This window comes from Orcinus orca, chromosome 6, assembly GCF_937001465.1.
Source record: "Orcinus orca chromosome 6, mOrcOrc1.1, whole genome shotgun sequence".
NCBI classification, from domain to species: Eukaryota; Metazoa; Chordata; class Mammalia; order Artiodactyla; family Delphinidae; genus Orcinus; species Orcinus orca.
In genome coordinates, this window is record NC_064564.1 from 88,906,647 (window position 1) to 88,919,110 (window position 12,464).

At 35.5% G+C, this 12,464-nt stretch overlaps 1 protein-coding gene across 5 annotated transcripts in view; it reads left to right on the forward strand.

Moving 5' to 3' along the window:
- Positions 1-12,464, forward strand: part of STX17 (syntaxin 17) — an 80,177-nt gene that overhangs the window by 49,304 nt on the left and 18,409 nt on the right. For all 5 annotated transcript variants that reach the window (XM_004271481.3, XM_033431200.2, XM_033431201.2 and 2 more), the window contains exons 4-6: positions 3,855-4,080; positions 11,379-11,494; positions 11,573-11,623. In XM_004271481.3, the coding sequence (XP_004271529.1) occupies positions 3,855-4,080; positions 11,379-11,494; positions 11,573-11,623 (393 nt within the window). The remainder of the gene's footprint in view (positions 1-3,854; positions 4,081-11,378; positions 11,495-11,572; positions 11,624-12,464) is intronic.

A 12,464-nucleotide genomic window follows, 5' to 3' on the forward strand; every position in this document is an offset into this window, starting at 1 on the left:
CTAAGCCTCTGGGGTACTAACTTCCAAGATTATCTTTATACTATTTCAGAGATAAAGATTTATGTTAGCTACACAAAAGACAGGAAGCCAAACTGCAGTTCCTGCAAGGGCTGATTTATTTCAGGATCACCTGTGCTCCTAGGGTGCAGTTCTTTTAAGATTCCAACCCAAGGTACCATAGTGCTTATCCGTAGCAGGTCCTGGCATTGGATATTTTACCCTGAGATTTGTGAGGCTGTCAAGGACTCTGGTAATCAGATACACTCAAGCAAATGTGACCTAAATTCAGGACTCGTCTCTGGATTTCCATCTTTGCCCAATTCTTGGCCTACAAATTTCTCGCTATCTTGTTTGCTTTTTTTTTTTAATAATAGTGTTTATTTATTTTTACTTGTTGACAGTTTGCTTTATTTATTTATTTATGGCTGTATTGGGTCTTCGTTTCCGTGCGAGGGCTTTCTCTAGTTGTGGCGAGCGGGGGCCACTCACTATCGCGGCCTCTCTTGTTGCAGAGCACAGGCTCCAGACGCGCAGGCTCAGTAATTGTGGCTCACGGGCCCAGTTGCTCCGCGGCATGTGGGATCTTCCCAGACCAGGGCTCGAACCCGTGTCCCCTGCATTGGCAGGCAGACTCTCAACCACTGCGCCACCAGGGAAGCCATTGTTTGCTTTTTTGATGTTTTTGAATTTATTTTTCTTTTGGTTTGTTTTGTGATTTATGTTGCTTTCATCTTTTTAAGTAGTCATTGATGGGAGTTATTTTAATTATCCAGCCTGCTATAGCCAGAAGCAGAAACACCTACTTTATATTCTTCACATATTAACTTTAGAGAGACTCTGTAGCTATATAGTAGCTGTCCAATATAGTAGCCCTTAGCCACATATAATTGTTGAGCACTTAAAATGTGGCTAGTTTGAATTGAGATGTGCTGTGAATGTAATATATATGCCAAATTTCTAAGACTGACTACAAATAAAATCATGTAAAATATTTCATTAATAATTTTTATATTGATTACATGTTGAAATGATAATGTTTTGGATGCATTGGGTTAAATAAAATATATTAAAACTAATTCATCTCTTCCTTTTTACTTTTTTAATGTGACTGTTAGAAAATTTAAAATTACATAGTGTATGGCTTGCATTTATGGTTTGTATTGTATTTCTTTTGGATAGTATAGCTATATAGTAAAGTTGTTGAGAGCACATGCTCTATAGCCTAAATTTGATTCCTGGCTTTACTTTTTACTAGAAGTGTAATCCTGGGATATTTTCTTAATTTGCTTTTAATTTTCTCTTCTGTAGAATGAGAATAACAGTAATATCTATTTCAAAAATAAATTGTGAAGGTAAAACAAGATAAAGAAGGTAAAGCACTTAGCATAATGGACAACTTACAGTAGTGTTGATACAAATTTAGCCATTATTTGTGTTTTTGTTATTATAGTATCAGATTTTATAGTTAAATGGGTATTTCCTTTCTCTTCCTTAACATTTTTCCCTTCACCCATAGTAATAAAGGGTTCTTAAAGCTAGACACCGTAATTTGACTGGGGATGTAACATATGTACAGATTCTATAAGAGGGGAAGAATATGTCAGAGGCAAATGCTCATTAGCTGCAGAAACTTCTTAATGCTTCTCCAAAGTAACATCGCCTAAAATACCTCTATGAACTATGTAGCAAGTACATAATCAAGTTATAACTGTAGTCCAGAAAGGAATCACACAGCCAAGAGGTGTGTAGGAGACAATATTTTTCCAGGACTTGAGAACTGGACTCTAGTCCTAATTCTGCCACTGTGTTCAGCTGGACTCTAGTTTCCATATTGTAAAATTGTGAAGTTGAATTGAATGATCACATAAGCCCCTTAGGGTTCCATGAATTTTACATCTAAAATGCTTATGTATCACATATTTTTAATCCACAGTCCAATTATCTTTAGGTTTTCCAGCTCACATGGGGATGATAAGAGTGGACATAAAGTTAAATGAAGCATAGAGTCATGATAGGATAGAGGTACAACTTTTTGATTCACCCACAATATCTTACAAGATGTTCTAGGTGGTAGCTAAACTATTTTTTTTTCAGAGTTAGCTTTAATTTTAGTAGAATACAATAGATACTTTAGATTGTATTAAGGTACCGTATAGCTAGGAATTATGGTTATAGTTTAATAGAAAGGTTGCTGGACTTGTAAGAATACCTGGGTTTTAACCTGAGTTTTGCTGCTAGATAATTAAGTAAATCCTGAACAAATTTTGTTTTGATTTCTCTATGTGTAATAATGTGGAATGTAATAATATGGACTACATCACCTCACTCAAAGTAGGCACTTGAAAAATTTAAGAAATCAGTACTTCTTGTTCTGTCTCCTGTACAGGATTTGCATTACTGTCTGTGAAAGTACATTAGGGGAAAAGAATTTAAAATATTATATGACTAGAGATCTATAATTTTAAATAAGCATCATATATAGATCATTCTTACAAGTTCTGTTTAATTGTAGAAGAAGAATTGGTTTTTATGTTTTTCAAAGTCTAGACCACTGAAAAAGATGAAAAGCTCCTCAGTTTATTTTATGAAGCTAGCACAAACTTAAACCTGTTAGAATAAGTTTAAACCTAGTGAAGATAGTATAGACACACACACTGTTCATGTGTGCATCCATGCGCACACACACACACATTCACATACTCATACAGATGTACTAAAATTCCAAATAAAATATTAGCAAATTGAATCCCACAGTATATTAAAAAATTGTATATATTGACCAAGGAGGGTCTATCTTAGAAATATTAAAATGGCCCTATACCATGAAATTTGCCCATAATTTATTATATCAACATTAGAGAAGAATTTATAAATTATGGCAATAGGTGATTTTTAACAGCAGAGAAGATCATTTCATAAAAATCTAGCAACTACAGAGAGCAATTCAAAGTAAAACAACAGTGAGATAACATGTAGTACTGGCAGTATATGGGGAAATGGGAACTCAGACTTTAGTGGTAGTGTGAGTTGTTAAGCCTTTTGAGGAAGAACTGATGATAGCTACTGAAATAAAGATACATATTATCCTTTGAGTGAGTAACTCTGGGGAATCATTCCTACAAAATGTAGTATAATAGTATATGCTAGAACACTAATATATACTGTTACCATATATTAGGGTTTATAGTCTAGTACATTTGTTTCATAGTTTGTAATAACTAAAAACTGGAAACAACATGAATGACTTTAATCACTGGAGGAGTGATCGAATAAATTATATTACATCAGTACTATGGAATATGGTACAGTCATTGACCAGGAGGGATATCCATTATGATATTGTTAAGTTGGGGTGTGGAAGTTTGTCAATTGTAGATTATTGTGCATAATGTAATTTGTTTTTTATAAAAAGAAAAGCTGTATATGCTAATGTTTGTATGAGCAATAAGTATGTGAAAGGACTGAGTTAAGAGAAGTGGTAGGATTGGTGAAGTGGGGAAAACTAACACAACATTGTTAATCAGCTATACTCCAATATAAAATAAAAAGTCATTAACTTTTTCTTGATGTGTTTCTGCAGTGTTTCATTTGTTATGAAGAGCATTTGTTACCTTTGTAATAATCACATTTAATGAAGGAAAAAATGCTAAATAAATTCAGAGTATGAGGATGTGAGTTCTAAAGAAGCTGGATTTGGCCAGAGACATGAAAAAACAGAAAAGCATTAATACATACTGTCTGTTGTAAAGAATACTTCTGATTTCCATTGAAAGCCATTATCACAAATTACCTCTGAAAATAAAGATATTTTATATTAAGAGATGGTGGCTTTAAAGATTTTTTTTCTTTTACAGCAACTCCGCTCCAATATCCGAGAAATGGAGAAGCTTTGTTTGAAAGTCCAAAAGGATGACCTTGGACTTCTGAAGAGAATGATAGATCCTGTTAAAGAAGAAGCATCAGCAGCAACAGCAGAATTTCTTCAACTCCATCTGGAATCTGTAGAAGAGCTTAAGAAACAATTTAATGATGAAGAAACTTTATTACAGCCTTCTTTGACCAGATCCATGACTGTTGGTGGTAATGTACTAAGTCTTATTCTTGATCATAGTATAGTAATGCAGTTAATTAAGTTTACCTCCTTGTATTGATATTGCAGATTATATATAAATCTCCAGGGATCACCTTCTAGTCCAGTATGCTGAATTCTTGGACCCTGAGTGTGCTTGGAATTGCATATCCTACAAGTTTTACAGGGTAAAAAAATTGAGGCTATGCTGTATAGTGAGGAACTTAAAGGCTTCAAGTACCTATTTGTGCATATATTAAAAATAAATTTTAAAATATTTCCTAAGGAGAATGTCATCCTTGTCTGCAGAGTACTCCTCCCTCATCTCCAGGTGCGGGGGTGGCCTAGGCAGGCATGCTTCTTTCTTAGGCATTCTGGTTTTCAGAGGGCATGTTAGATCTGTCTCCCAGAAAAGTCTGCATTGGGGGTCATGCCATTAACTTTTATGAAGTGGTACTCTAAGAAAGAGGCCAATGAAACTGGTCATGATAACTCTTCTAAGGATGTAATTGATAATTGTTGATTGCATTGTATAATGTCTGTGTAAGGAACCCTGAAAAAAATTCTTTGTTTAATAGGTAGTAGTACTTCAAAGCGATTAATCCTTTTTCTTTTTTTTTTTTTGCGGTACACGGGCCTCTCACAGTTGTGGCCTCTCCCGTTGCAGAGCACAGGCTCCGGACGCGCAGGCTCAGCGGCCATGGCTCATGGGCCCAGCCGCTCCGCGGCATGTGGGATCTTCCTGGACTGGGGCATGAACCCGTGTCCCCTGCATCGGCAGGTGGACTCCCAACCACTGTGCCACCAGGGAAGCCCCAATTAATCTTTTTTATTCTTCTGGGTATTGAATGGCATCACTAATAAGATTTCTCTACTTGTTTACTGGAATACTTAAATCTAAATTTTTTAATTTGCAAAAGCCCAAATTTTGAACTTTCCTGGCTTTGTTTTATAATTGCTGTCCTTGTATTTCCATTTTTGTTTTAGAGTTTCTCTTTTTAATTTATGCCATCTTATTACAGTTTATATATGTTATAAGCCACCTTAAAACTTTATGGAAAGGGTGTGGTATAAATAAATTACAAATTAGAATACAATCTGAGAGATGTTACAGCTGACCTGTTTTCCTCTTTTTATTTACCTAGGAGTTAGGAGGTTCCTGTATCACTCCCTGTCTCCAAAACCAGATTATTTTTAACGCTGTATTTTCAGTGCTAATGATCCAGTTTTACAGGGAAATTTTTTTTTAAAATAGAAGAAACATTTAGGCCATCATCCAGAGTTTCTGGGTAATCTTGCTTTTATTGCCTCCTTAGTACCTAAGCACATAATACATAGTACTTGGCACATAGTGGATTATTAATAAATGTTTTAGAAATCTGAATGAATAAACATCTTTTTAGAGACAATTTTATAATTTCAGATGTGCTCTAATCACTTCACTCTGTCGATAACCGCTACCTAGCAATACTGCCTAAAGTGTTGTTCTGGGGAGAAGGAAATGTTAGCACTCAACCTTGGTCGAAGAGTGTTTGGGAAGAATGCTTTTTGATAGTTTGTAGTTACTGTTTACATCATCTTGTTCATATGTAATTATCACCTCCATAATGATGCAGCTGAATGTTGTTCTTACCATGTAGTGCAAACCTATACTTTATGTTTGTGTATAGAGAAACTGGGCCTTATAAGTTCCCTGAGATTAAGGAGTCATCTACCAGACATTGTGACAGTTGTGATGACAGTAATAAAACTGATAATGTTGGATTTTCTTGTAAGAGTCACTGGCATCAGTCTCTTCTGCTATTTAGGGTTTTTTTTGTTGTTGTTTTGTTTTTTTGGGTTTTTTTGCGGTAAGCGGGCCTCTCACTGTTGTGGCCTCTCCCGTTGTGGAGCACAGGCTCTGGACGCACAGGCTCAGCGGCCATGGCTCACGGGTCTAGCCGCTCCGCGGCATGTGGGATCTTCCCAGACCGGGGCACGAATCCGCGTCCCCTGCATCTGTAGTCGGACTCTCAACCACTGCGCCACCAGGGAAGCCCTGCTACTTAGTTTTGAATCGCTATCACCAGCAATTCCTTAGCAAACAAAACTTTTGAGTTCTATTTAAGTATTCTAGCTTTAATTTGCATTTTAGTATTGCATTGTTTGTGTTCCTACCAGTAGGATTGTTTGGGCTCAACAAGTTTGGGTTTATATGTCATCAGAGGAATTGGGTCATTATTAGAAAAAGGTAGTTTACCCAGTTTGCTGGCAATTAACTTTCTCTGTAGGGAGCTGACTGGTGTTAAAAAAAAAATGTTGGCAAAATTTGAGGAAGCATGTGTACGGAGGAAGTGAAGAAGATTGGGGCAGAGCCAGAGGATAAGGGAGAAGAAATAGGTGAAATTTGTTTTCCAACTCTGTTGGTTCTCAAACTTCTCAATTCATGGAATACCAAATTAGCTAAAGAACTAATCACTTGCCACTGAGAGAAACTACAAAATTAACTCTCTGCATCTAGTGCTGATTTAATTGAAACAGTCATTCTATTTATAAAATCAGATACCTAAATTATACCTAAAACAGTGTGTATAGTTTCAAATTCTGAACTGTCTGCTGGTCAGATTGTGCTTTGACTTTGAATCCATTGCCAACATTAGCAGTTAAAATTAACTGTCTCACCCAATGCCTGAGTATTTCACCAAATGTGAAGTTTCTACTAGGTTGTGTTAAATCCATAAATATTATTAACAAGTAATTGAGAGGGTGGGAAAGAAGAATAACGAAAAGAGAGCAACTAATACATAAGACTTTAATAGTGGGGTAAGAACTGGGTTTGCTCCATGTGTGGTCTTCTTCTAGCTGTAGACTCTTTTCTGTCATTCTACATGTTTTTATACTGTGCTCTCTGTTTTTTTCTTATTTTTGCTTTAGGTACTCATAATAGTAATGACAGCCTATACAGAAAATATGTTTGATTTGCACAGAAATTAAGTGCCTTAAAATACTTTTTCCTTTAAAAATTCAATCTGATTATAAATAAATTGGTTGGAAACATCAAGATTCAGGAGCAATGTTGCCACATTTCCATGACTGAGATCAAAGTACAAAAATAGTTTTTCATTTACAGATAGAAATAACAAGTAGAATAGAATGTTTTATGTTCTCTGGAGAATGAAAGAAGCTTATTAAGTTTAGGGGGAAGCTGTGATGATTTTGCTGTTTCTTTTGTCCAGATTCTGAGAGTTCCTAAAGCAAATCTTCTCTGCCGATCTTGCCTGATCTGAGAAACTCCCTTCTTTCTCTCCTGTGTGTCTAGTTCATTTTTAGCATATTGCCTCCCACCAAGAGAAGTGATGAGCCTACACATTTGTTTTGTATTTAGAAAGGTGTATCAAGGCATACAGAGCAAACCAGTGCTTCTCTCTATCTTTCTTTCTTACTCCCCATCCAGCACACACACTTCATCAGTGCAATAGAAACAGAATCTTATTACATTTTAAACAAATATTCACAAAAGGAAAGAATCCAACCTTAAAACTGCTGGGAACTTCAGACCAGCATATTGAATTTAATGAAATATTAGATATTATCACAGTACATATATACACTTGTATTGAACAGTTTTGTAAATCACGTAGATGCTTTTGTATATTATTCAGAAGGTGTGTTTTGTATTGGTTTTAATATTCTTAAAAATTCTCCTCTGCAGCTTAGTTAAGCCATGACTTAGAAGTCATCTTATTTCAATGGGTAGGTTTATGTAGATGATCAGTAAAATAATGTCACTATGTTAAAGCTGTTAGAACATGAAAGAATTCAGGAAATGCTTTTGAATTAACTTAGATTTATAATGGAACTTTTTCTAATGTAGTAAAATTTAGTAGAAATTCCTTAAATATGTGTTGTAATTCTTACTAGAGTCATTGCCCTTCGTGATGTATGGAGAAAGGTAGGGGGGGCAGAGAGAGAATATGTTTAGACACAGAGAGAAAGGAGGAGTCTTATGTCCATGTTATTAAGCTTGTTTTTCACATGAATTAAAAATATCTTAATGTTTATTTGAGTTTATAGTCAATAATATTTTATAAATAGAATTTGAAAAACACTGGTGAGTGATACGTATAGTCCACGTGCCCTTAACACTTGCAGTTGTTTGCAAGTGGATGGAACTGAGATTGTTATGTCCTGTAAAACAATAGCAATTTTGACTTCTGTGGACAGGATAAGAACTCTTTAGCCATCTTTCCTGCAGCTATAATCTATCTCTGTGTTTTGCCTCATCATGTCTGTAGCAACTTGTAAAAGTTCAAAGTCAATGGATGATCACTGAGATATAGTGATTTTTAATACAAGCTGGAATAAATGAATTACGGAAGTTGTAGAAATTAAAAGATTCCTTTCTCTATTGTTAGTCACGCCTCGAATTGATTAGTGATGTTCCGAGTTGTAAGTTTACAGCAGGATTTTCCATGGAAGAGAACAGATTTCTTTGTTCTAAGACTCCATTTGAACTAAGATGCATACGCAGTTTGGTTTCAAGTGAAACATAAATGACTTAAACATTTTTTATTTTTTCACTGAGGGAAATCTTTTGTGTTTGCTTCAAATGTCAAACATTTCCCATCCCTTCATTTTTTAGGTCAAGAATTTATGTAATCACGATAATAATAATTATTTTGTTATACATCCTGGCATATTTCATTGGAATCTTCTCTAACAGAACGAAGATTATGCCTTAAAAAAAATCTTTTGAGTGTTGTTATGTTTATAAAGTTCTGCTTTACATTTGATCTGTTAATGATAACAGTTATCATTATTCATCATCCTATTAAAGAAGTTGGGAGCTCTTATTACAAAAGCAATGTTAAGTAGAAGAAAGATCTTAGAGTAATTAATTACTTTGAGAAGTATTTTTATGTGATAACTTAAGACAGGGTAAATAACTCTTTTAAGCATTTGTAAAAATCAGAGCTTTTAAAATGTTGGATATTTGCTATATGTTGTAATGTAAAACATATTTTGTATTTGAAGTTTTTGCTCTTCCTTTAAGGTAGGGAAATGTACTCATTTCAGTGAAGATTCAAAATTAAAAGAACACTGTCAATTCTAATAAGCCTACAAATTAACTTTTAATCAACTGACTGTGCCCTTCCTAAACAATTCAGATGGGTTTTTTTCCTCAAGAGGTAAAACATTCTCAAATTTTGAAAGTAAAATAGTAATGCAGTTTTATAAAATACCACTTTTATATTGTATGTCTTTTACTTTGTGCTTTGGCAAGACCAGACTGCTGATTTTATATTAAGCTATATTGGTTGTTGGTTTTTTTTTGAGGACCTTTTTCATGCTCGTCTCTCCACCTAGAATTTATATTCCTATCTTCTTAGGCTAGTAGGAAAGATCACCTTTTTTAGTTTGGTGCACACCACACCAAACTAGGTCAGATGCCACCCCCAGCTTGAAACTCCCATAAATACTATATGTATCTATATTTAGCTAGATATCAGTGCACTCTCTTATTGTTTTAGGATTGTCTCTTTGTATGTCTTCTCTGCTAGAATATAAGTTCCTTGAGAGCAGATACTTTGTATTCACTTTTTTTTATCCCTGGTACTCAACACAATACATAATGGGTGCTCAGAAAATATTAAAGTGGTAGGTGTTTTGAGCTTGCAGTAAGGAAGACAAAGGGAAGTAGACCCTCACATCTCTTCTTTCCATTTCCACCGCCACTATCCTAGAGCACACCATCATCATTTTGCACCAGACACATTGAAAAGCCTCCCAACTGGTTTTTCACTCTTTAAGTTTTCACCTTTCAACTCCATCCTTAATCTGTTGTTCACACTACAGCTGTGGTTACCTTTCTAAATCTGAAATCTGATTATGGCACCCTCAGCTTCCCGTCTCCCACTCCTTTTAAAAGTTCCAGATTGATCTTAAGAGAAAGACAAAACTCTTTAATATAGTTTACAATGCCATAAATGATGTCATCTTAGATTTCCAGCCTCAACCTTTGCTTTCTCTTGTCATAGTCTATGCTTCAGTTATACTGACTCCTTTCAGTTCCCAAACTTATGCAAATATTATTCTCCCTGGCCTGAATACTTTCTCCTTCCCCCTCTACCCTTGCCCCAGTTCAGCTATATAATTTCTGTTCATCCTCAGGCTTCAGCTTCAGAACCTTCTCAGACCACTCTTCCTCCACAAGTCTAGGTTAAATACCTTTCTTTGGTGCTCACATAGCATTCCATGCTTACCCATATCATAGTTCTTATCAGACTATAGTGAGCTTGCCTGTTAACATGTCTATATCACACATTATATAGTAAGTTCCATTAACAATAGTGGCAGTAGCAGTGACAGTAATAGTAACTATTAACCACTTGTTCTTAATAGATAAGCCAGCCACAGTGCAAAATAAATACCACCTCATTTTACAAATGAGGAAAATCAGTCAAAGAGGTGAAATACCTTCCCAAGTCAAAGAGCTAGTAAATAGCCAAACTAGGATTCTAACCCAGATCGTTCTGACTAGGCCCATACCCCTAACCACTATGACTTGGAACTGTTTTGTGATTTACCTTAGCACACTGATTGGCATATAGTAGGCATTTTATAAATATCAGTTTAATGAATGGATTGGTAAAACCAATAGAAGGAAATAAGAAAGACTTGAAAGTGGAGTTTGGAGTATAAATTAATTCATCTTTATAGCAGTGTTTAATGAGGAAAGCCTTAATGGGTTGCTGACTTTTTAAAATCCAGAAATGACATAGAAGCAGTGGAGGCATGGGCCAGAAAAATTACTCTGAGGAGAAGGGTGGCAATATGTACAAAAAGATACATATGGTAAGAGATGTTAGTTTGATGACAAATTTATTGTTACCAAAAATGACTGATTTTCATTGCTAAAAATACATCACTTCCCTACTTTTAAAATCTTGTGAATCTGATGTTTATTACTAAAATAGCCAAAGAAATGTTAATGATTTAGCAATGAAAAGTGTTAAACATATCTACTGGGTATCTCTTCATAGAACATTGGCCAAATAGAATAGTTCTACTTTGTGCTACTTCCACATCTAGCCCTAGTTATTCAGATTGGGTAAGTTGTATTTGTAGCAATTTTTTTAGATGACTTTGTAGAATAATTAAAGAAAAAATATTTGTTAAGTAACTTGCCCACAGATATATAATCAATTTACTTTTAGCCTGAATTCTGTTAGTAAGCATTTCACATGGTAGTTGTTTTATGGAATTGATTCATTCTACCGTCTTTCTAACAAAGCAGATAAACTCTAAACATGAGGCTATGTTCATCCAGGAACATTTCACACTACTGAAGATGAAGCTGATCCTCAGAGTATGACTCAGATATATGTGTTGCCTGAAATTCCTCGAGATCAAAATGCTGCAGAATCATGGGAAACCTTAGAAGCGGTATGTTAAAAATGATTTTCCTTTTGGTAGCTGTGAGGCATGGAAGTAAGTAACTTCCTCTTTCTCTTTCTTTTTAAGGACTTAATTGAACTTAGCCAACTGGTCACTGATTTCTCTCTCCTAGTGAATGTAAGTATATAACTGTTTTTGGCTCAGAGATGTTAGATTAATAGGATAAGAGACTTTTATCAATCACTAGGCTTCTGAGCAGAATTTTAATAGAATTTACAATTTTTTAAAAATTAAGGATCTTTATTCTTTTTTTAAAAATTCATTAATTTTTTATTTTTGGCTGCGTTGGTTCTTCGTTGCTGCGCGCGGGCTTTCTCTAGTTGCAGTGACCGGGGGCTACTCTTCATTGTGGTGCGCAGGCTTCTCATTGCAGTGGCTTCTCTTGTTGCAGACCACGGGCTCTAGGCACGCGGGCTTCAGCAGTTGTGGCACGTGGGCTCAGTAGTTGTGGTGCATGGGCTTAGTTGCTCTGCAGCATGTGGGATCTTCCCAGACCAGGGCTCGAACCCGTGTCCCCTGCATTGGCAGATTCTTAACCACTGTGCCACCAGGGAAGTCCCAAATTTACAATTTTTAAGACTGGTATTGAGCCATGGACAGAAGTCTAACTGTCCTCAAATCCCAGTTCAATTTAAAAAAAAAATTATTAAGCACTTTTTACACAAAAGGTACTTGGTATTGGGGTTCTGACAAGGTTGGATATAGAAATAAATGAAGCCTGCTGTCTGCCTTTAAGGATTTACAGTGGGTGGCCATAAGCTTGGACTCACCCAAAACTGAAATTTCAAGCATTATTGTTAAATGCAAAAATAAGGTGTGAAAAGAAGTATTATTGGCTCCAAGGAGAATTGTTTAATTCCAAGGGAGGGAGCCAGGGATTGTGACATAGAAGCATTAAGGATAGTGTCACAAGATAGGTAGCATTTGCTTGAGCCTTGGAAAATGAGTAAAATTTCCA